The sequence below is a fragment of the Miniopterus schreibersii genome (assembly GCF_964146895.1).
Source record: "Miniopterus schreibersii genome assembly, chromosome: 19".
NCBI classification, from domain to species: Eukaryota; Metazoa; Chordata; class Mammalia; order Chiroptera; family Miniopteridae; genus Miniopterus; species Miniopterus schreibersii.
Genome location: NC_138119.1, coordinates 35101536 through 35126630, shown reverse-complemented (window position 1 = coordinate 35126630; position 25095 = coordinate 35101536). Strand labels below are relative to the sequence as shown.

Genomic DNA, 25095 nt, shown 5'->3' with positions numbered 1-25095 from the left:
GTATGGGTCAAGGACTGGAAAAAGGAGCCCCTCAGGCCATGCTGGACAGGACCCCACAATGTAGTTTTAACCACCCCTACTGCTCTTAAAGTTACAGGTATCACCCCGTGGGACCATCATTCCAGAGTCAAGAAAGCCCATGACATTCCCGAGGAGTGCTTGGAAGACTAGAGAGCCAGCCCGGACCCAGGTGAACCCTCAAGATCCGGCTAAGGCAGACAGCTACCCGATGAGCACAGAAGACCTCTGGTTCCTAGTTGCAGCCGAACTCATCACCCTAATCCTTGGACTTGGACTTGCTGCAACAGCCCCTCCTGACTGGACTTTACTTGCTAGAGCTGTATTGTGTACTATTTACTATACCCTGGCATCATGCATTTTCTTAGGAGAGGAATGCTGCTACTTCGCAAGTCAGTCAGGAATAGTAGTTACCAAAGTAAAGGAACTCAGGGAAAGACTCAAACAACGGAGGAAGCAAGAAACTGCCGGAGGATGGTGGGGACAAGGACAATGATCCTCCTGGTTACTCCCCCTCTCGGGGCCACTCATCACCATTGCCCTCCTTGTCAAAATGGGTGCTTGCCTCCTCACCCTACTAATGAGGTTCATTGAAAATTCAGTCTCCTGCCTAACCACAGCCAAGGTCCTAGCTTTACAAGGGTATCCCATGCTAGATGACTTTAATGATGCCCTCGAGGCTCGCCGCCTCAGGGGCACCAAAGGGGGAAATAATAAGGGAAAACTCGGTCTAAAATGGCCAACATGCCCGGCCGGGCGTGGCTCAGCGATTGAGCATCAACCTAGGATCCAGATGATTGGGGTTCGATTCCAGGTCAGGGCACATGCCTGGGTTGTGGGCTCGATCCCCAGTCGGGGGCGTGCAGGAGGCAGCCGATCAATGACTCCCTCATCATTGATGTTTCTATCTCTCTCTCTCCCTCTCCTTTCCTCTCTGAAATCAATATATACTTAATAAAATAAAATAAAGTAAAGTAAAGTAAAGTAAAGTAAAATAAAATAGCCAAAAGTTGTTGTGTGCCCCCCCCCCCACCCTGGGGCTTCCCCTATTGCTATCCTGCTATGTTCCTGCATGCACCAAAACAGAAAGGGATTTTCTCCACCCTAAGCAAGGTATAGCTGCCATGTAGGTGGAAGCATGCACGGTATATAACTCCTTCCCAAATGTGCTCGGGGCTCAGACTTTGGAGTTGGACCCCTCTGGGCCCGCCAGTGTAAAATAAACCTCCTGGACCCGGAGCCTCCGAGTGCCACTTGGTCTTTCCCTAAGGTGAGCGTCTCCGGTTCCACAACAAAACCACATAAGATGGTGTGAAATTAAAACTTTTTACTAAAAGCAATTTATATCCTAGGCTAGAATCTTCTCTGACAAAAGTCAGTCTTTACCTTAATTAAGCCTGTCTGTTGTCTTTTTGCATCCCTTTGGAATATCAGAGTAACTTCCCTTTCTCCAGGCCCCTCAGGGCACAACCAATGCACCATTCCTCTCATTGTTGACAGTTAACTCTCCTGCACCCACCTATGTAAAAGAAGTATGGGTCTATCATTTTACTTTTTATCCAGTCCCAGAGGTTTCCCTGTTTTGCTTTCTCCCACCTCCCTAATCTATCACCAATGGATTTCATGTACCCACTTATATCTTCTATTTTCATTATAATGTATAAAATAAGATGAAAAACTACCATTCTCTGGAGCAGAAAAATTTTCTCAATCCTTGAGATTTTGCTTCCTGGCAATTGTTGACAGTTTGGCTCAAATAAACTCACAAAAATTCTCTACAGGTTTGAATATTTCATATGTTTACAAGATGAATGTCTAGTAGCAAATGGGGCCCATTATCCAATATTTACATATAAGGATTTCCTCATTAGTTTTTACTGTCTAATACTTACCACCGCAATTTCTAACTATTCAAATCTGCAACTATTTATGAACTTTGTAGAAGGAAATACCATGCTGCCTCTAAGAGAATGGTTGTAAGAAAAAAATTCTTCAACCATTTAAAACACCAGTATTTCAAAAGACATAATCTTTGCATTTGTAGTATTTGCTACCAATAGCACCTGTACAGAACAATCTTTAATCTACAAAGGTACAAATAAAAGAATCATTAAGTCAATCAAAAATAGGATCCACAGAATTCATAGTCCCCTACTGGAAAAGATTCACCCTGCAGTTACTCACTATGTTCAATAACTGTGCTTTGTATATAGGCCTAAAGAAACCAGGATTACTATTTAAAAACTTAGAAAAGTACACCCATTAATTGCCACCCAAAAACCAACACACTCTTTTTATTTAACACATGCAGAGCCTAAATGCCTAAAATAAGTATTTGATGCAATTATAATAGCACAAATAAAAAGCTACCCAAGTTAGCACATGCCATCCACACATAATTGCTAACTTTGCTATCATACTAATCTTATAGGCTTAGAGTTGGTATTGTGTTATTTAAAACCAAGATTATTAGATTAACATTAAGTGCTTATAACAAACTAGATGCCATGCCATATACTGCCCCAGAAGCTCCAACTCATTCATAAATAAAATCATCAATCGCTGATAAACTTAAACTAGTAGTACATACTGTAAAATGTGTAGTTTTCCTGGTTGTGGAAGGCACCGTCAAGCTTAGATTCTGCCAACAGCAACAGTAAAGGAATTATTTACTGCCGTTAAAATCCCCCAAATAAATATTAAAAGCTTCAGATTACAGATTTTTATCTAGTCAGTACTTCAATCATCCAACTAAGGTTTAACCACACAGCCACAAAAAAACAAATGTGCCACTATGTTTAGCCAAAAAACCCATCCTATCAATGCTATTCTACTTTTTCTTAAGTTTTTATAGTTTTATTCATTCTATTCATATCACTTTCAGAAATATTTCCCATTTTTATAGGTTTTATACCTCTACTAAGACCAATGAGAGCCAATTTCAAGCATTACAAACCCAAATATTAATATTACAGTAGAAAGATGGCATACAGTTGGCAGCAATAATTCCAATAAGAGTAAGGACCCAAGACTTTCTCAAGGCAAAATAACAACTGTTTCCTGGCTAGAAAACAGCCTGTTTATTAGATATCTTTGTCAGATGTCGCTCCCAAGCCCATCAAGGAGGTTTAACAGCAGTTTATCTTCAAACAACAGACTGGTCACTAAAAAGTAATCAATAATCTAAGAGCACTCTAAAGTCTCAGAAAATAAATGAAAATTTACCAGATTTACTGTTATGGATATAGGTTTCCAAGGAATGCCACCACACACAATCAGAAACAAAACATCTCCTCACACTCACTTTCACATCAGCTTCCAAATTTTCCCATTTTTCTTCTCCTTCCCCTCTGCCACCGTTCTGCATCCAAACCCATCCACCTTCCTTTCACTAGAGTATAAGTTACAAAACAAATTCCTTTCTATTCATTCAGTCAATACTGAGACAAAATAATTTTGATAGCAGAATGCCTGATTTATTCATGAGCTTGTACAATACCTGGAATCATCTGTCACTTCTTCAATAAAGCCCGATTCACATCTGGGACAAATATATTCCTATAAAAGAAAAAAATAAATTAAGTTTTTCATTAAAAAGCTAAGTATAACATGCAGTACACGCTGATGCTGTGGAATGTGTACATGCTTGCTCACTCCCACGATAGGTTTTTTCTATTATACTCTGGAAAATGACAAATTCCATAAGATGTTTGCAGAATAGCTTCATAAGTGGTTCTCAAGGACAGCTGAAAGGGAGGATGTCAGAGATATTTCCTTTTTCTGAATTTGGGTTTAATTTTTTTTAACTAGAATGAATTCATTATCTAATTTTCTCTTCAAATCTAATGAAAAAGCTCCATTAGTGGTATCAAAGGTAAAAGATTATAATATTGATGGGTACAGAAACTGCTGTTTTTTACTATGTATATACAGAAGACATAAACTGAATCACAGCATAAGTCAATGTGTAGACGAGGAATTTACAGTGAAGTTTTACAATATTTCTAGTCAATTTTTTTATTACCACTGATTCCAAATAACACTTAATATTCAGACCCCAATTAGTCAAAGAAACCTTGAGAAACAACAAAGTAGGAGGATTACACTCCCTGATAGCCAACTATACTACAAAGCTACAATAATCAAAATAGTATGGTACTGCCATAAAAACAGATATATAGATGATTAAATACAACAGAGAGCCCAGAAACAAATCCTCGCTTACATGGCCAATTAATCAACAAGGGAGACAAAAATATACAATGAGGTAAAGACAGTCTCTTCAATAAGTGGTGTTGACAAAACTGTACAGACACAAGCAAGAAAATAAAATTGGATCACTTTCTTATGTAATATACAAAAATAAACTCAAAATAGATTAAAACCCTAGCCGGTTTGGCTCAGTGGTTAGAGCATTAGCCCATGGACTGAAGGGTTGTGGGTTCAATTCCAGTCAAGGACATATGCCTCGATTGTAGCCTCAATCCCCCTCCTTCCATTCTCTCTGAAAAACAATGGAAAAAATATCCTCGGGTGAGGATTAAAAAAATTAATCAATCACTCAATAATAGATTAAAGACTTAAATGTTAGACCTGAGCCCTGGGTTGGGTGTCATCCCATGTACCAAAAGGTTGCCAGTTGGATTCCCAGTCAGGGCAAATGCCTAGGTTGCAGGCTCGATCCTCAATAGGGGGCGGGCAGGAGGCAGCCGATGCATATTTTGCTCTCACAATGATGTTTCTCTCTCTCCCTTCCTCTCTAAAAAATTAACTTAAAAAAATAGTTTAAAAAAAAGTTAGACCTCAAACTATAAAACTCCTAGAAGAAAACACAGGCAGTAAATTCGTTAACACTCCTGTTAGCAGTATCTCTTTGGATATATCTTCTCAAGCAAGAGAAACAAAAGAAAATAAGCAAATAAATGGGACCACATCACACTACAAACTTTTTGCACAGTGAAGGACATGAACAAGAGGAAAAGACAACCTAATGAATGGGAGAAGAGTCGCAAAAGATATATCCAATAATGGGTTAATATCTAAACTATACAAAGATCTCCTACAACTTAACACTAAAAAAACCTCAACCAAATCAATTTAAAAATTGGCAGAGGACATGAACAGACAATTCTCCCAAGAGGACATACAGATGGCTAACAGACATAAAAAGATGCTCAACATCACTGCTAATCATCAGGAAAATGCAAATCAAAACCAGAACGAATATCATCTCACACCTGTCAGAATGGCTATTAGCAATAAATCAACAAATATCAAATGCTGGCAAGATTTTGGAGAAAGGAAACCCTTGTACACTATATACACTGCCAGTGGAATTGTAAATTAGCGCAGGCACTATGGAAAACAGTATGGAGGTTCCTCAAAAACTTAAAAATAGAGCTGCCATATGATCCAGCAATTCCACCTCTGGGTATTTGAAAAAAAAAAACACACTAATTTGAAAATAAAAATGCACCCCTATTGGTTCACTGTACCACTCCTAGTAATAGCCAAGATATGAAAGCAATCTAGGTGTCCATCTGTTACAGAAGAGTGAGAAGCTAGGAAAATTCCAGGGCAGGAGGAATAGGGAAGCTGAGATGAGAAAATTAAACAAGGACAAACATGCAGCTAGCTAGCTGCAAAACCTTATATTGAGAATAAATGGCTCTCTTCACTAACCAAAGAATGCAGGAAAGGAGGGAGAAAGGAAGGAGTATATGTAACTTAAATACATAGTATACATACTCCCCAACCAGATATACATAGCTTAAATCACCCTGGAACTGCTAAAGAAGGAGGCGGAAGGGAGAAGGAAGGAAAGAAGAGCCTATCTCACTAAACAAAGAAGTCAGCCATCTTGAGGAAGGAAGAGAAGTGGGAGTTTTCATCTCACCGTTTAAACAGGGAAGCCAGCAGTCCCAGGACTTGGAAAGATAAAATTGCCAGGTGCTTCATATAAATTCTAGGAAAGCCATTGCAAAGTAAAGAGGGAGACCTTAAGATATTAAGGTCTGTACCAAGATATTCATCAGAGGAACTTAAAGTCTATAGACAGAAGGGTATATAACCCCTTGAATCCCCACCAGACTTACTCCTCAGGCTAGCTGAGAGAGCCCACCCACACCCTATAGGCCGGATGTAATTTGATAATTTGCTTGCCTTCCTTCTTTAATAAATTTGCATTACTTTTTTAATAAATTGGCTTTATTACAATGCTGCTGTCACTCGTTTGAATTCATTCCTTACAAGAGTGACAGGAACCAAGAAGGGAACAGCCCTCTCCCTCCGATTCAGGGGGCTATCCAGTAACACCTTTCCTGTTGTCTGTGCAGTGCCTGTAATATATCAATAGGTGAATGGATAAAGATATGGGGAAGCGGGAGGTGTGCACCAAAGTTTTGCCACTCTGAAGATGCTTTTTGGGATATTAATTTTAAGTTGTTTATTAAGAAACAAGACTCAAAAGGAATCTTTTCATGCCCAAAAGATTTAGATAGATAAACCTGATTCAGGAAGGAAATCTTAGGATTTCACCTTAGTCTAATTTGAATTAAATATGGTAAACAGAGGGATTCAGACAGGGGCCTGTTGGCTAGATATCGCATGTCCTATTGTTTCCAAATACCCTACCAAGAATTTTTCTCCCTGTATATTCCACTCTACCTCAACTACTTATAAATGGCCCACTCTCACTTCTGAAATCTAAGACCCACCCCCCCTTCTCGTATGTCCAAAATGTCTTATATACCCAATGTTGCCTCACTTATCTTTGGAATTTATATGCCTGTGTGAATTCCACATGCACATGTATTAAAACTTTATTTTTCTCCTGTTAACTTATCTGTATTACTTTGACTATCAGCCCAGGCTAGAAGAACATAGAAGGTAGAAGCAAAAGTATTAATATATTTTTTAGCCCCCACAATACACACACACATACACACACTATTGGAATGTTACTTAGCAATTAAAAATGAAATCTTGCCCAGCCAAGAGTGGCTCAGTGGTTAAGCGTCAACCTATGAACCAGAAGGTCACAGTTTGATTCCCAGTCAAGGCACATGCCAGAGTTTTGGGCTCGATCCCCACAGTGGGGTGTACAGAGGGCAGCCAATATATGACTCTCGTCATTGATGTTTCTATCTCTCTCTCTCTCCCTTCTTTTCTCTAAAAATCAATAAAAAACATAAAAGTAAAAAAAGACACTTTGTTAAAAAATAAATTAAAAAAATAAATCTTGCCATTTGCGACAACATAAATGGACCTAGAGTGTATTATGCTAAGTGAAATAAGTCAGACAAAAACAAGTACTATATGAACTCACTCATATGCGGAATCTGAAACACACCAAAATAAATGAATAAAAAAAAATAGACCCATGCAAAGAACAACGTGATGTTACCAATGGGAAGGGGGAGGATGGGAATAAAAAATTTAAAAATACATTAATGTAAAAATAAAATTGTAAATCAAAATTCAGAGTGTAGAGGATTTCCAAGATGGTAGCAGACTGAGTGGAAGCTACACTGATGTTCTCCCAGGACCAAACTGGAATTACAACTAAAATATAGAAAAACCTTCCTGAATAATCAACTGCAACTGAAGACTAGCTGGAGAGCACCCTCATAACCAAGGAGGAAAAGTGGAGAGCCCATAGAGACTGGTAGGAAGTGGGGAGGTACAAGAGGGCTGGCAGGGCTCCCACAGGAAGCAGCTGAAGGTTCAGGGGACTATCTCAGCTGTGGGGGGTTCCCACTGAGAACTCAGGGGTCTAAATCCCAAGCTGGGCTCCCCAGCCCAGAGCTCCAGAACTGAGAAAGGTACACACATAAGATCTGGCTGTGAAAAACAGCAGGGTTTCTGTCTGCCAGGAAAAGACAACAGATGGAAATACAGGCACCCTCTTAAAGGGCCAACACACAAGGTTTTGTGTGTAGCCACCAACCTTGGGTTCCAGTAGAGGGAAGGCAGAGTGGACTAGAGGTGTGTGAGGAGAATCCAGGGTGGATGGCTGGGGAATAGAGCTCAGAGGGCACCCATTGGGACCCCAGTGCTAAGTTATCCCCCCATATGACAGAGGACATCTTTCTCAGGCAGATATTTACCTTCCAAGAAGCTTTTGCCTGAGGGGGGGGGGGGACGACGACAATTGCCGCACCCTGCTGAAAACCCTCTCTCCCCACGCAGTGGAGTTTCTACAGCCTGAGGCTCATTAAAAGACTGACTAACAGCCTCTGGGTGCTTTGAGCCTTTGCCTCATTTGCTTCTGGACCCCAGGTTTGGAAAAGCAGACCTTGGTAAACATCTTGGTACTGCCCAAACACACCCAGCCCCATCAGAGGAAACCAGAAGCTGTGGAGTACATAAAACTTCACAGAGGGTACTCAAGGCCAATCATAAACAGTGTCCGACACTGGCCTGCATCAGAGGCCATCCAAACAACTAGGAGTCCTAGCAGATCTACCTAATACACAGAAACAAATCCAAACAGGGAGAAAAATGGGGAGACAAAAAAAGCAAGCCCCAAATGAAAGAACAAAAGAATTCTCCAGAAGAGCTAAATGAAATGGAGATAAGCAATCTATCAGATATAGAATTCATAATACTGATCATAAGGATGTTCAACAGCATAAGAAAACAAATGGAAACTATGAAGGAAATTAAGAATGACATAGTAAAAATTAAAAAAAAAAAAACACTGGAAGGAATAAATAGCAGATTAGGGAAAGCTGAGGATTGGATCAGCAAAATAGAAGACAGGGTTGAGAAATCACCCAATCAGAGAACCAAAAAGGAAAAGCAGCCTGGCCAGGTATGTGCGGCTCAGTGGTTGAGCGTCGACCTAGGATCCAGGCCATCAGGGTTCGATTCCCAGTCAGGGCACATGCCCAGTTGTGGGCTTGGATCAATGACTCTCTCATCATTGATGTTTCTATCTCTCTCTCTCCCTCTCCTTTCCTCTCTCTGAAATCAACAAAGATTTTTTTTTTTTTTAAAGGAAAAACAACTAAAACATAGGACAGTTTTAAGAGAGCTGTTGGACAACATGAAATGTAACAATATTCACATCATAGGACTACCAGAAGATCTAGAAAGTAAGCAAGAGTTAGAGAAACTACTTGAAGAAATAATGGCAAAAAACTTCCCTACCTGGTGAAGAAAAAAGTCACACAAGTTCAGGGGGCACAGACAGTCCCAAAGCAAGAAGAACCCAAAGAGGCCCACACCCAGACACATCATAATTAAATGCCAAAAATTCAAGACAGAGAGAATCTTAAAGGCAGCAAGAGAAAAGCAATCTGTTAACTACAAAGAAGCTCCCATAAGGCTGTCAGCTGATTTCTCATCAGAAACTCTACATGCCAGAAGGGAATGACATGAAGTATTCAAAGTAATGCAAAGGAAGGATCTGACACCAAGACTACTATATCCAGCAAGGCTATCATTAAAAATAAATGGTGAAATAAAGAGCTTTCCAGGCAAAAAAGGGCTAATGGAATTTATCACCACCAAACTGGCATTGCAAGAAATGTTAAAGGGACTGCTGTAATAAGAAGTTGAAATAGAATGAGAAACATAGGCATAAAGAAATAAAATAGCAATTGATAAGTATCGATCAATAATAACCTCAAATATAAATGGATTAAATGCTCCAATTAAAAGACATAGGGTAACTGAATGGATAAGAAAGCAAGACCCAAATATATGCTGTCTATAAGAGTCCCACCTCAGAATAAAAGACTCACACCAGCTGGAAAAAGAGAAAAATAAACTTCTGGAGAACTTTAGCAGAGATCGACAGCAAAACAGTCATAGTAGGGGATTTTAATACCCCACTGACTTTACTGGATAGATCTTTCAGACAAAAAAATCAACAAGGAAACAGTGATTCTAAATGACACACTAAGTCAAATCAATTTAATTGACATTTACAAAACATTTCACCCCAAAGTTGCACAATATGCGTTCTCCTCAAGTGCACATGGGACATTCTCAATGACAGACAATATGTTAGGACACAAAACAACTCTCTACAAGTCCAAGAAGAATGAAATCATACCCAGTATCTTCTCAGATATTTACACCATGGAATACTATACAGCTGTAAAAAGGAACGATCCCTTACCCGGTGAGACAATATGGTGGGACCTGGAGAGGATTATGCTAAGTGAAATAAGCCAGTTAGAGAAAGACAAGTGTCACGTAATCTTACTCATATGTGAAATCTAATGAGCAAAATAAGCTGATGAACAAAATAGATCCAGAGACAGAAGCACAGAACAGACTGTCGAATCTCAAAGGGAAGGCAGGGGTGGATGGGTGGGTGGGGAGAGATTAACATAAGAACCTATATGCATAACCCATGGACATAGTCAATAATTTGGTGAAGGCCTAGGGGGAGGGGTACATGGTGGACGGGATCAAGGGGGGGAGGGGGACATTTGTAATATTTTCAACAATAAAGATAAACTTAATAAAAATTTAGATGTAATAATGAATAAAAAGCATATATTTGAGCAAAAAGGAGTTGCAGCCCAGAAGGCACAGATTCAGAAAACCTAAATTGTGTTCCACTGAGACAAAGGGAGGCCACCTTTTTCAGCAAAAGCTCCGACCCAGGTTCTCAATTAGGTCTTATTTAAACAAAATGTCCAAATTATACAGTTGTTTGAACATGCCAGGTCTTAGTCCCTGGGTCAAAAGACAAAACCAGGATTTCCCTACAGTTGCTGAATCAGACTGTGTAAATAAGTGGGGCATAGTGCAGAAAGCTGAGAGTTCAGACTGAGGTTTTTCCCAGCATACTGAGCACGAGAAGCCCAATTAGTAAATGGTCACTACTGTGGACGAAAAGGGGTCACATGCTAACTAGACAAGCTCAGGGAAGGCCTGTGTGGCAGCATTGCAAACTCAAGAGTCCTAAAAGTAAGTACAAAGGATGGTCTGAAATGAAAACTTTTTAACTAAAAGCAGTTTATGGTGGGTAGCCATGTCCTAGGCTAAAATCTTCCCTGACAAAGGTCAACCTTTACCCTAACTGAGCTGTCTATTTAGTCTTTTTGCATCTACGACAATATCTTTGGAATGTCAAGGTAATTTTCCTTTTTCCAGATCCCTCAAAGCACAGGCAGAGCTCTGAGGAGACCTCAAATCCCCTCATTGTTATTAATTGTTGACTGTTAACTATCCTGTATCCATCTATGTAAAAGAAATATGTGTCTTATCACTATACTTTTTTTTTTTTGCAAATAAATGTGACATGTATTTCAAAGTTCATAAACAATACAATTTTTTGGAAGACATGGACTTTATTAAAAATGGAATAGAGTTTCTTAAAGATGTAGAAAAAAGGAAAGTTGTTGGAGATTAACTAAGGAACCTTTAAAAAAATAAGAACATTTATAAATTCTATAACAAAAATGGGTCTAGAGGATGGATAGATGATTTACAGAAATTTTCATCAGGATTTTTAATCTATTTTTAATCTTCAAGAAAAACAAAAAGAAGTCTAAGCAAATTTATAAGCAAGTTTTTCAGAACAAAGAGTATCCAGATGTGATAATATTAAATAACATAGAACAAGAAACATAGCTATAAAAAATATACTTGTTGACTTATTACCTATGCTGGCATATATCAATTCAATAAATACAAAAATTCCACAGATTACTAACCTCTAATTTAGAATATATTCACTTGTAAGCGGGTAATTCCTTTAGGGCAGAAATCTGAATTATTTGAAACTTAATTTCCTATAAACACTACATTACCTCACCAGTGTTATAAAGTATGGCTAATTAATGATTATAACTATTTTTTTTAATTTATCTTTATTGTTGAAAGCATTACAGGTGTCCCATTCCCCCCACCCCCCATTGATACCCTCTACCTCGCTCCCATCACCTCTCCAGGCCTTCATCCCATTATTGTCTGTGTCTATGGGTTATGCATATATGCATGTAACATCTTTGGTTAATCTCTCCCCACCCTCCACACCCCTTCCCTCTTCCCTCTGAGATACATCAGTCTGTTGCATGTGTCAGTGTCTCCAGATCTATTTAGTTTGTCAGATTCTTCTGTTCATTAGCTTCTTCTTAAAGACCTTTGAACAAATTCATGTAATACTGGTTTGGTGGTGATGAACTCCTTTAGCTGTTTCTTATCTGTGAAGTTCTTTATTTGACCTTCAGTTCTAAATGATAGCTTTGCTGGGTAGAGTAATCTTGGTTGTAGGTCTTTGCCTTTCATCACGTCGAATCTTTCTTGCCACTCCCTTCTGGCCTGCAAAGTTTCTGTTGAGAAATCAGCTGACAGTCATATGGGTGCTCCGTTGTAGGTAACTAACTGCTTTTCTCTTGCTGCTTTTAAGATTCTCTCTTTGTCTTTAACCTTTGTCATTTAATTATGATGTGTCTTTGTGAGGGCCTCTTTAGGTATTTTTTTTTTTTAATATATCTTTATTGATTTCAGAGAGAGGAAAGGAGAGGGAGAGAGAGAGCTAGAAACATCAATGATGAGAGAGTCATCAATCGGCTGCCTCCTTCACACACCCGACTGGGGATCGAGCCCACAACCCGGGCATGTGCCCTGACCGGGAATTGAACCCTGATCGCCTGGATCCTAGGTCGACACTTAACCGCTGAGCCACACCCGGCCGGGCTAGGTACCTCTTGTTTGGGACGCTCTGTGCTTCCTGGACTTGTAAGTCTATTTCTTTCACCAGGTAGAGGAAGTTTTCTATCATCACTTCTTCAAATAGATATTCAATTTCTTGCTCTCTTTCTTCCCCTTCTGGCATCCCCATAATATGAATGTTGGGCCACTTGAAATTGTCCCAGAGACTCCTTACACTATCTTCATATTCCTGGATTCTTTTTGCTCTTCTGGTTGGGTGTTTTTTGCTTCCTCATATTCCAAATTGCTGACTTGATTGTCAGCGTCCCCTACTGTTGATTCCCTGTAAATTATTCATCATTTCAGTTCGTGTAGCCTTCATTTCTGATTGGTACTTTATCATGTCATTGATGATCTCACTAGTTTCCTTAACAGTCTTACTAAGATCCTTGAACATCCTTATAACCATTATTTTGAACTCTGTATCTAGTAGCTTGCTTGGTTCTATTTCATTTAGTTCCTTTTCTGGAGATTTCTTCTGTTCTTCCCTTTGTGATATGTTTCTTTGCCTCCACATTTTGGCTGCTTCCTGGTGTTTGTTTCCATGTATTAGGTAGAGCTGCTATGTCTCCTGGAATTGGTAGAGTGGCTTTGTGTAGTAAGTGTCCTGTAGGGTCCAGTGACTCAGCCTCCCAGGTCACCTGAGCTGGGCCTTCCAGGTGCTCCCCTATGTGGGCTGTGTGCATTGTCCTGTTGTAGTTGAGCCTTGGTTGCTGTTGGCATCAATGGAAGGAACTGACCCCCAGACCAATCAGCTGTGAGGACCAGCTGCAACTACAGCTAAAGAGCTGGTGTGCTGGAGATACCCCTATGGAGCAGGGTTTACTTCAGTGAAGCTTTGGTGTTCACCAAGTGCGCCCCTTGAGTGTGTCACTTGTGGATGTGGTAGGGTTGTAATCCAGCGTGGTTGAGGCTGACCACCAGGTGCAATGTCTCTGGGGCCTCTCGAGAGGTGCAAAGTCAGCCTGTGCGAGTGCCTTGCCCAGGGCCACCCAGCATGAGCTACACAGCAAACCGTAGAGGGCTGCCACTGTGCTGGGCTTAGAGGTGTCCAGGAGAGGCCAAGCTATGAACCAATGCAGGATGCCACTAGTGCAAGGCCTGGGGCCCCTTATCAAAATGTACGGTGCACACTGAAGCCAGCTGCTGCCTCTTTGAGAGATTTTAGGAAAATCCTATGCATGAGGCTAGAGAGGCCACTTGCATAGAAAAGCCACTGGAAATGGCTTTGATGAGCTTGCAAGTAGGGAGGGGCCAAAGGTGTGAGCCAGGTGCTGGAGATTCAAATATGGCACCGCCGGCCAGCTGGGGGGGGTGGCACTCGCCAAACGAGCAATGGCCTCTGCAAGCTCTTCTGTCTGGTAGAAAGCTGCCCCTCCACCTCTCACCTGAGTTCAGGCAAGTTAGTTCCTCCCTGAATGTCCCAGGTTCCTTTCAAGCTGCTGCCCAGTGCTGGAGCTCAGAGGGAGCGTGTCTGAGTGAGTCCTTGTGTGGGCCCTTTAAGAGAAAAGCCTGGGACTCATGCACCCTCTAGGTCCCTCAGCGACTGTCCCCACTGGTTTTTACAGCTCCAAGTTGTGGGGAATTCTCTTTCCAGCACTGGAACCCTGGGCTGGGGGGTGCTTGATGTGGGCCTGGGCCCCTCACTCCTCCAGGAAACCTCCACCACCGGGGTATCCCTCCCGGTTTTAAACAGCAGCACCAGGTGTAGGACAGGGCCACATCTCTGAGATTCAGCCACGATCCACCCGCATCTCCACCCCTTACTGGTCTCAATGCTTCTTCAGTTTCCTCATTGTAGGACTTCTGTTCAGCTAGATTTCAGAAGGTTCTGAATGATGGCTGTTCTGTATTTTTTAGTTATAATTTTGATGTGGTTGCAGGAGGCGGCGGGTACCACTGTTACCTACTCCCCCATTTTGCTGTCTCCCTCCTGATTATTATCACGTTACTTTTTATCTAATCCCAGAGGTTTCCCCATTTTGCTTTCTCCCACCTCAGTAATCTATCACTGATGGATTTCATGTAACCCACTGGTCCCTTCTCTATTGACTGTAATATATAAAACAAGGTGCACAACTGCCATTCTCCAGAGCATTATTTCAATCTGTCGAGATTTCGCTTCATGGCAATTGTCGACAGTTTGGCACAAATAAACTCACAAAAATTCTTCACAGGTTTGAGTGTTTCTTACATTGACACTACAGTACTGTAGGAGGGGGAGGAAAAATATCTTTTACTCTTCAAGTTCTCCTGGCTGGCCTAATAATCAAAATAACAAAAGAGCCCAGCCAGCATGGCTAAGCAGTTGAGCACACATGCCCGGGTTGGGGCTAGATCTCCAGTGGGGGCCGTGCAGGAGGCAGCCATTCAATGACTCTCTCATCATTGATGTTTCTATCTCTTTCTCCCTCTCCCTTCCTCGCTCTGAAATCAATAATATATTAAAATATTTTGTTTAATTAACAAAAGAAAGATTAACAGAAGAAAACCAAATTTAAGTTTAATAGCATGCATACCTCCAGTATTCATGGGAACACTGAGTAACTCCCCCAAATCACGGAAGCCATCACCTTAAATTCTACTCTCAGCTTAAGACAAAAGATGATTTTTGGGATAGATAGTCAGTTATGGGAAGTCACCAGGAAAAACACCGCAAACATTTAGATTGTTATGCAAATTTAAGCCCAAGCCTTCTCCACAGATAGTGAAGGCAGGCCCGGTACTGTGAGGAAAACACCTTTACGAATGGTGATTTCCCTTACAAATGTAAATATCCTTTTACAAAGGCTAACTTCTACTTGGTTTCCACAGCTTCTTGAGAACCAAGTCTGTAGTTTCTCAAAATTAACCAGTCTAAAATAATCAACATTCCAAAGTAGCATATCTTGAGGTGGCAAACTTGCTCCCCTTCAGTACCATAAATCTCTTTTAAATAAATAGTATCAAACTTGGGGCTGATAAGAAAGAATACACTTTAGAGAATGCCTTATCATAGTTTTAAAAAGTATATATTAACTATCAATTTAAAAATATCTGGGAAACACATTCTTTTCATTACACTACATTAATTGAAAATAACTATGCTATTAGAGAAAGGAACAAAAACTACAGTTTGCTGTAAATTGAATTAAAAAAATTTATGGCAAGGCCAAATAGGCATTGGGAAATTCAGCAGCCATTAAGCTCCCCCTTCCTGAACATAATCCAGAGTCTGAAACCTTCAATCTTACAAGCTCAGAAATCTACTTAAGCAGACCAAGAAAAGTCCCGTGCCTTAAATGAAGATTTACATAAAACCAAATTCAGAGGCCACATATTAAAAAACCTAGAATGTCAATTTACTTCATTGCAATAAAAAAGAGTTACCAAGTGGTCCATTTACTTTCACAGTATTTTTCAATAAGCAAATCTACCTGAAAAGTATACTGGCATAAGAAAAAAGTTTTGGGGTCAGAGATCTGAATTCCAATCTCAGGACTTCAATTAGATTATTTAGTCTTGGGGAAGTCACATTGGCTTTCTGAGACTCAGTTCCCTCACCTGTAAAGTGACAGCTTGCTGTATTATTGTAAAGGTTAAGATGTTTGTAAAATACCTAACTCAGTTACTGGCACATTAGCTAGTAGGCATTTAATAAAGATAGCTATGTTAGGCAGGATAGACAGCTGCTAGGGTAAGAGGAGGGGAAGAGGGAGGAAGGGGAATTCATCTCACTCACTGAACAAAGAAGTTGGCAATTTGGGGGACTTGCCAAGATAAAAATCACCAGATGTTCTCATAAATTCTGGGAAAAATCAAAACAATGTAAAATGAAATCTAGTCTGCTGCCCAAGATATCCAGCAGTGGAAGCTTGAAACCTATGGAGGGAGTATAAAACCCTTGAACCCCCACCAGGCAGGGCGCTCAGATTAGCTGAGTTGCCCACTTGTGTTTAATGCCAAGTATATTTTTAATAAATGTTCGCTTTGCTCCCTTAATAAATTCACTTGCTATGCTTCAACACTGCTTTCTGTCACTCATCTGAATTCTTTCTCGCAAGCATGACAAGAGCCAAAGGGGGAGAGCCCCCTCCAACTCAGGTGGCTCTCCAGTAACAGCTATTCTAGTTATTCCAGATTATAATCACTCACTAAACAAGCAGAGAATCAGAGTACTAAGACAAGTGGATATATATAGCTTGTGTCACCAGTATGAGCATCAATCAGGTCCTCAAAATCAAGTACCTAGAATTCCTCTTGCCCTGTGCAATACCAGGAAAAGCACAATTTGTTTGCCTCTGACTCTTGTATCCTTTCAGTGCTAGCACACAATTCGCACACATTCTTCTAACAGACACATTCTTTCTCCTGATAGAATATAATACTATTACTTGTCTATATTTTCTTAGTTACAATCACAATTTCATCATGCCCTACACTGAGATTGCAACTAAACTGGATTTTAAGTGATAACTTTACCTTATAATTTTTCCTAATTTTTTAAACTTCAATTTGGGGGAGCATCTATAAATTAAGTCATTTGTAAAAAAACAAAACAAAAAAAAAACAGGAACCAATGCCCTAGCCGGTTTTGCTCAGTGGTTAGAATGTCGGACCACAGACTGAAGGATCCCAGTTCAATTCCAGCCAAGGGCACCTACCTGGATTGCAGGCTCAGTCCCTGGCCCCGGTCAGGTCAGGGTGTGTGCAGGAGGCAACCAATCAATGTCTCTCTCTCAAACTGATGTCCTCTCCCCTCCCTCTTTCTTTCTTGCTCTCTCTCTCTCCCTTCCCTCTCCCCCTTCCATACTGTCCGTACAGCAATGGAAAAAATATCCTCAGGTGAGGATTTAAAAATAACAACAACAAAAAACCAAACAGTCTCTCTGTCTCTACACTCCCCCAATACCTAGGCCTTGGCCTTAGTATCATACTGATATACTCAAACACAAAGTTTTGAATTTTAAACATAAGGGGTCTGTGTTGGCAGAAGAGGAAAGGACAAACCAAGAATAATAAATTAAGCACCCATCATATGTATGGTATTATGGAAATCTCTCCTCTGTTTAAATATTATTATATCAATCTTCAATACCAAATATTGCCAATGCATATAAGCCCCACAATAACGAAGTCTTATCAATAAAAAATTTCATTAAGTCATTTCTATCATTTCATGTATAAAAGAGATATGTAACAAACCTAAGATGTATATCCAGAATAACTGGAAATAGGAACCCAGCTGTTTCTACCAAAGTAAGCCACTTTCTACCTAGAGTCTGAAAATTTATTATATACTACTCTAGTGAAGATACTCAGTAGCAGGTATACCTGAATGAAGTGTTTCAGGTGTTTCACTGCTGCTTAATCTAACAAATCTACAAGCAGGAATATTTTTCACCATTAACAGTCAGAATCAGGAACAACTCCCTACATACAGCTTAGTCTTGATGCTTACCCACTTAGAACAGCTCAAGAGGACAAAAAGCACTTATAATATAGGAAAGAAAAGGAAAGGGTGATTGAAGAGGACCAAAATTTTGCCTTTGGGGATATTGATTTTAAGCTGGTTACTGACAAAAGACTCAGAAAAAAAACCATTTGGCTCTCCTCTCTTTCCTGCCCAAGAGATTCAGATAGAAAATCCTGCTTCAGGAAAAAAAATCTTACCATTCTCAGCCTAGTTTGAATCAAGCATGTGTAAATAGAAAGGTGTCCAGCAGGCTTGTTTACTAAATTACCCCATCTCATTGTTTCTGGGTTGCCCAGCAAAAATTTACCTGTCAGGTATGTTTAGCTCTTCCTCAATTAGCTGTAATTCGCTCATTCTCACTTTTGAAATATAAGATCCAGTCTCTCCCATGCTTTGTCCTTTGTCCAAAATCCAAAATGTCATACATACCCAATTTTGCCTTTGGAATTTTCATGCTTATGTGAATTTGCCATGCACACGTATTAAAAAATATTTTCTGTTAATCTGTCTCTGTTAATTTGATTATTAGCCCAGCTAGAAGAACTTAGAAGATGGGAGGAAAAGTATATATTTTTAGTCCCCACATAGTTTTAATGCATTCATTTCTTTTCCTTCTAATATTTCAAGGTATCAATTATCACAAAATGTAAGAGTTTGGCAGGACAATTAACCAGGACCAATTTATATTAAGTCCCACAGTGAAATTTATACATTTTTGAACTTTATCCAAATCTGTATCTAATATTTATTCAGTATATGAAATATAATAAAGACTATTTCCCAGGTTCACAGCTTTGCTACCTATTCACTATCAACGTCTAAGTGTTTTTTTATCTAAAACAAAAGCCTATTTTGTCTCTTGTGACAGAGTAAAAAATCTAAGACCATATGTTGTTACTCATAATCCCTTATTCATATTCTGAGTATCACTTAGCAAGAGTTCAGGAACTCTTAATTAGAAAGATTAGGAACACAAAGTGAAACACATCACAGATCCTAGGCCAACACAAAACATCCTGAATTTCATGCCAAATTTATATCTCTAGGTCAAAGATCCTGCTTTTTTCTAGAGATTTTTCTAATAATCCCCCCTATGATTATCCCTTTTCAATCCAAGTTCCATTTCCTTTTCAAAAGCATCAAGTGAACCCCAAAACTAGAGAACAGAACTTCTGAGTTCTGTTCCCAGTTCCACCATTATCTTCATGGTCGTTGTGAAGACCTGTTTCTCCATCTGTAAAACTAGAGCACAAGTGCTGTCCTTATTTACTTGTCTCCCCAACTATCCAGGAAAACAAGAAAGTCATCATGCTAATTAATATGGCCCACCACTCATTTAAAAGGACAAGTTTCCTGCCCTAGTCGGTTTGGCTCAGCAGTTACAGAGTCAGCCCATGGACTGAAGGGTCCCAGATTGGATTCCAGCCAAGCGCACATACCTTGGTTGCAGGATCAATTCCCAGCCCTGGTCTGGACACGTGCTGGAGGCAACCAATCGATGTGTCTCTCTCACATCAATGTTTCTCCCCGCCCCCCCCGAAAAGCAATGGAAAAATACCAAGATTTTAAAAAAAGGGGTTGATAAAATAAAATAATAAAATAAAAGGACAAATTTCCTGTTTAAGCATTTTTAAATTAGTTCTCTCAACTCAAAAAATCTTAAGCACTTGTCCCCCCAGCTATTAATCAGGAAGAAAACCAGCTTACAAATAAGTAAAACATTAGGCCACAGTTCTAAAATACAAAGATGCCTATATAATTTAAATAGGCTTTGAAGAGCTGTGATTCATTTCCAGGCCATAACTGCCTTAATATTTATGGTCTCACTCCCTAATAATAGTAATATTCACAACTTTCATCATTTTGTTCCTTCATTCCAGGCCATGACTGAACACTGACATTATCAGGGAGTCCAAACAGGGGTGTATATAATCAACCAACCTTCTTTAGCTCATTGTGTAGCAAGGCAGAAAATGAGGTCATGGAACAAAGAGTTACTTGATATAAGTTTGATCAGATGGACAAGAAGCCAAATTTTCTAAGAAAAAAAAAACCCAGACTGAACTACAAGAATTATCAGAGAAAAAGTTAACCTCATACAACACAATACAGCCAGAAAAGATTTGTTTGCTCACAGTAAAAGGCAGCAAGAAGGGCAACAATCCAGTGACATAGTTATAAAATAGTAAATGATCCAAAACATTTGCCTTTAGCTCTTGATAAGAAATTCTGAAATGTTTTAAATTAAATTAAAGCCCCTGGAGAGTGAGACGGAGGAACAGAACAGTCGTCCTCCTGTTAATAGCAAAAAACCAGCTGACAAAAAACAGCTCATCCTCTTTCTTGCCTGTTGGAACTCCATATTAACTTCCAGGTGGCTATTTCTGAGATAATCCAAAAGCGAGAATAGGCAGGTGCCACAGAACCCAGGAGCCTCTGCTTCTTATTTACCCAGCAGGCATGGTAGTGTTTTTCCACCTACCCACATGCTGTTGGTTTAGACTTTTGTGCCCCAGACCTGGTCTTTTTTTGGCTAGTATTTTGGCTCAATAAAACCTTTCTTTAAGGAAAACTTTCAGCTATGAAAGTTCTCTGTTTAACACTAATGTATACCGCCACCGTTTGGAGGAAAATTTCATCTTCTTAGTTTCAGCTTAGGCTGACAGAATCTTCTTACATAAATTGACAACATTCATGCATTCAGCAAATACAGTCAAACCTCAGTTCTTGAATGTCTCCCATCTCAAACAATTCGTTTCTTGACCAAGTTGTTCATGGAAAAAAATGTCTTGAGCCCTGGCTGGTGTGACTCAGTGGTTAGAGCATCGGCCCACGCACCAAAGGGTCAGGGGTTCAATTCCTGGTCAAGGGCACATACCTGGGTTGCAGGCTCAATCCCCAGCCCCAGTCGGGGTGCTTACAGGATGCAACCAATCCATATGTCTCTCTCACATTGATGTTTCTCTCTCTCTCCCCCCCTCCCTTCCCCTCTCCCTCTCATTTTCTCTGAAAATCAATGGAAAACATATCCTCAGGTGAGGATTAACAAAAATGATAATAATTTTTTTTTAAATGTCTTGGTTGTTGAACAAAACTTTCTCGATCCAACAACCCTTTTGGCTGATACCTGTATTATCAGTCATGCGTCTCTCAGGTGACAAAGGAGAGAATGCCAGAGTATAAGTCAATTTACTGCTAACCCTGGCATTGTTAACATGTCAGGAAATTGTGCTGAGAATATTTTCATGATTTTTTGCTTTTGTTGCTGCTTATTATTATTAAATCCGTGCAATAAGTCACCATGGGTCCTAAGAAGGTTAGTGACAGCAGCAAAGTGAAAGGAAAGTTGTGAGAACAACAATAGCGCTTAAAAAAGAAATAATTGTAAAGTATGATATGTAAAGGTACTCACATGTCTGATCTGGCTACCATGTATGGCATGGCAAAACCTATGATTAGCACAATCTTAAAATATAAAGAAGCCATCTAGAGTGCTGATGTTGCTATGTGTGAGAAAGTGCTCACAAAACGATGAACATAAGCAATTGAAGAGACAGAAAAACTGTTGATTTGGATAAATGAAAAGCAGTTAGCCGGTGATAAAATTTCAGAGGCAATGATATGTGAAAAAGCGAAGATGCTGCATGCTGACCTCCTCAAAGACACCCCTGGAACTAATGCTGAAAGTGATTCGTTTAAGGCTAGTAGTGGGTGGTTCGATAAATTTAAGAAAAGAAGTGGCATTCATAGGGTAGTGAGGCATGAGGAGGCTGCCAGTTCTAACAAAGTAGCTGCTGATAATTTCATGACAAAATTTCAAAAAGATGAAGAGGTTGAGGGATGTGTTCCCCAACAGGAGCTCAACTGTAATGAAACAGGCCTCTTCTGGCCTGGCCGGTGTGGCTCAGTGGTTGAGCATCGACCCATGAATCAAGACGTTGCCGGTTCAATTTCCAGGGTACATGCCCAGGTTGCAGGATCCATCCTGGTGGGGGGGGTGCAGGAGGCAGCCAATCTATGTTTCTCTCTCATGGATGTTTCCATCTCACTACCCCTCTCCCTTCCCCTCTCTCTAAAATCAATAAAAACAAAGAAAAAAAGATAGTGGCATCTTCTGGAAAACGCCAAAGAGGACCTACATCACACAGGAGAAGTCATTGCCAGTGAAGGAAAGGCTGACGTTATGTGGGAATGCGAGTGGGGACTTTAAGGTGAAGCCTCTGCTCATCTACTCTGAAAACCCATGTTTTCAAGAAAAATAATGTCATGAAAAACAAGTTGAATGTGATGTGGAGGGCTGAGTGGATTCATGAAGTGTTTGCCCCAAGTGTGAAGAAATACCTCCTGGAAAAACAACTGCCACTCAGGGCACTTCTTGTAGTGGACAATGCTCCTGCCCACCGTTAGGCTTGGAGGCTGAGTTGGTGAAGGAGTACAGCTTCATCTCCGTTAGGGTCATTCAGCTCATGGACCAGCAGGTCATTTCTAATTTGAAGAAACTCTACACAAGGCACTGCTTCAAAGGTGTTTTGAGGTAGCCTCTGAAACTAATTTAACTCTTAGTGAGTTCTGGAAGGACCATTTTAATATCCTTGCTTGAGGTTCACAGACAAAGCATGCAGAGAAAGTGTCTTCCAGAGCCATGCAATCAGTCTGGAACAAACTGTGGCCTGAAGTCTGTTGCTGAAAGAGACTCTGAGGGCTCTGAGGATGAACCTGCGTCTGTTGTGGAGGATACTGTTTCCCTAGGCAAGTCTCTGGGCTTGGAGGTGGATGGTGATGATGTGGAAGAGTTGGTGGGGTTCCACAGCACTGAGCTGACCACCGAGGAACTCCAAGACCTTCAGAGGGAACAGCAACAGATGGCAGCTGAGTTCTCTTCAAAGGAAGAGGAGGGAAAGAAGGATATTCCTACTTCACTAATCAAGAAAATGCTTGGGAAACTGGGTGAAATGCCAAGTTTTACTGAGAAACATCACCCTGACAGATAAGTAGCAAACTCTGCAATAAACTTGTTCAATGGCAGTGCAGTGTTTCACTTCAGGCAAGTATTAAAAGGCAGGCAAAACAAACATCACTGGATAGGTGTTTAGTGAGACAGAGGCTCGGGGAGCCTGAAGCAAGTCCTAGTGGAGCAAAAAGCAAGTCCTAGTGGAGCAAAAAGACAAGAGGGAAAGAGGCCCAGAAGAAGAGCCACCTGAGGTTTTTATGGAAAGGACTCCCCTTCCAAACAATAACATCCCTCCACCCCCTCCATCCCTCCTCTCCATATTCAGTCATCAATAGCTCTCAACATTAAAGTTCTAGTGTATATGTAAATTTTCATTTTTAACTGTACATTTCATTTCCTTTTTGTTAAATTTTCACTTAAATTTCACATCCTTTTTGTTTTTAAAGTGTTTATTTATAGATTAAACAGTACATTAGACATGTACTGTATATAAGAAAGGTTAAAACAGGGAATCATTCAGGGTCTGGAACAGGTTAATTCAATTTACATTATTTCTAAAGGGGAAAATGATTCAGTTTTCGAACAAATCACTTCTCGAACAGCCTTCTGGAACAAATTAAGTTTGAGAACCGAGGTTCCACTATATATTCTAAGCTCTATGTTCCAAACACTGTGCTGATGAGTGGGGGAAAATAAATAACCTGAAATTAAAAGGCAATGAGCCCTAGCTGGTTTTGCTCAGTGCTTCAAGCATTGGCCCTCCAACTGAAGGGTCCCAGGTTCGATTACGGCCAAGGGCAAGTACCTCGGGTACAGGCTCAATCCCCAGCTCAATACTTTTTAAAATCACCACCTATTGCAGGCTCAATACTTTTTTAAAATCACCATCTATCAGCATCATTTCACGTTAAAGTATCAGTTTAAAACCAAAAGGAATAAAGAACAGGCCTTTTGCCCTGGCCAGTGCAGCTCAGTTGGTTGGGTGTCCTCACGTGTACCAAGTCAGGGCACATGCCCAGATTTCAGGATTGAACCCTGTCAGCAGCCTGCCAGAGGCAGCCTACGGATGTTCTACTCTCATATCTTTTGTTTCTCTTTCTCTCTCCCTCTAAAAGTCAATAAAAATATTTTTTTTAAATATACCTTTCGATTAAATATCAGACTTTTAAGTAATTTAGTGCTTTCCTTTCTACCATGTGCCCATGGAGCAATCCTAGAACCTCTGATGTACACCATATATACCTGGAATTCTAGTATAGACTTTCTGTCAATGGGATAAGAGAACTTTAAAAGTATGACCTAATTCACTTCAGGGACATTCAGGTCAGGAAAGGTCACATACAAACTGGACTGAAGTAGCCATTGACCATTACCAAGTATGAATATAATGAGTTAACTGAATAGAACTTTAAGAATAAAAGAAACAAAGAGAGATATTTATAAAACAGTCCTGAAAAGGAAATTATCCCAGGCCAAATTTCCCTGTCACTGAATCCCAAATCTTCTAAAAAATGAGGTTTTAACTTATTCAATCAACATTACCAGCATTAAGAACATATCGCTTTGCATTATGATGTCCTCAATCCTAACATTCTCAAGATTGTTCATTATAGTACAACAAGAGAATACAGTTTGTAACTAATAAAGGAGGTTCATTTCAGAAGTAAAAATTAAATCCCAGTAAAGATAATTCAGTGAACTACAGAACAAAATTCTCCTGCACAAAATCCAAAAATACCCAAAAGCTCAAATCACTAAACCATAGATAATAAGCATAACTGTCTAATTTTACAGAAAAGGATAACTAAGGACTTTGAAAGATTCAATAATTTATTTAAAGATTAAAACTTTTTTTCCTACAATGCTATAACAACATTTATATATAATTAATAAAATCAATAAAACCACCTAGAGAAATGGCTGGTAACAGCTGCAAAATAAGGGCTCATGATTAGTTCCACAGCCTGCAGCCAGACTATTTATTCTGAAAACC

The 25095-nt window shown here is 40.0% G+C and overlaps 1 protein-coding gene across 1 annotated transcript in view; it reads right to left on the bottom strand.

Moving 5' to 3' along the window:
* Positions 1 to 25095, bottom strand: part of RNF115 (ring finger protein 115) — an 82430-nt gene that overhangs the window by 46370 nt on the left and 10965 nt on the right. The window contains exon 2 of the mRNA XM_081122029.1: positions 3518 to 3576. Coding sequence (XP_080978155.1) covers positions 3518 to 3576 — 59 coding nt within the window. The remainder of the gene's footprint in view (positions 1 to 3517; positions 3577 to 25095) is intronic.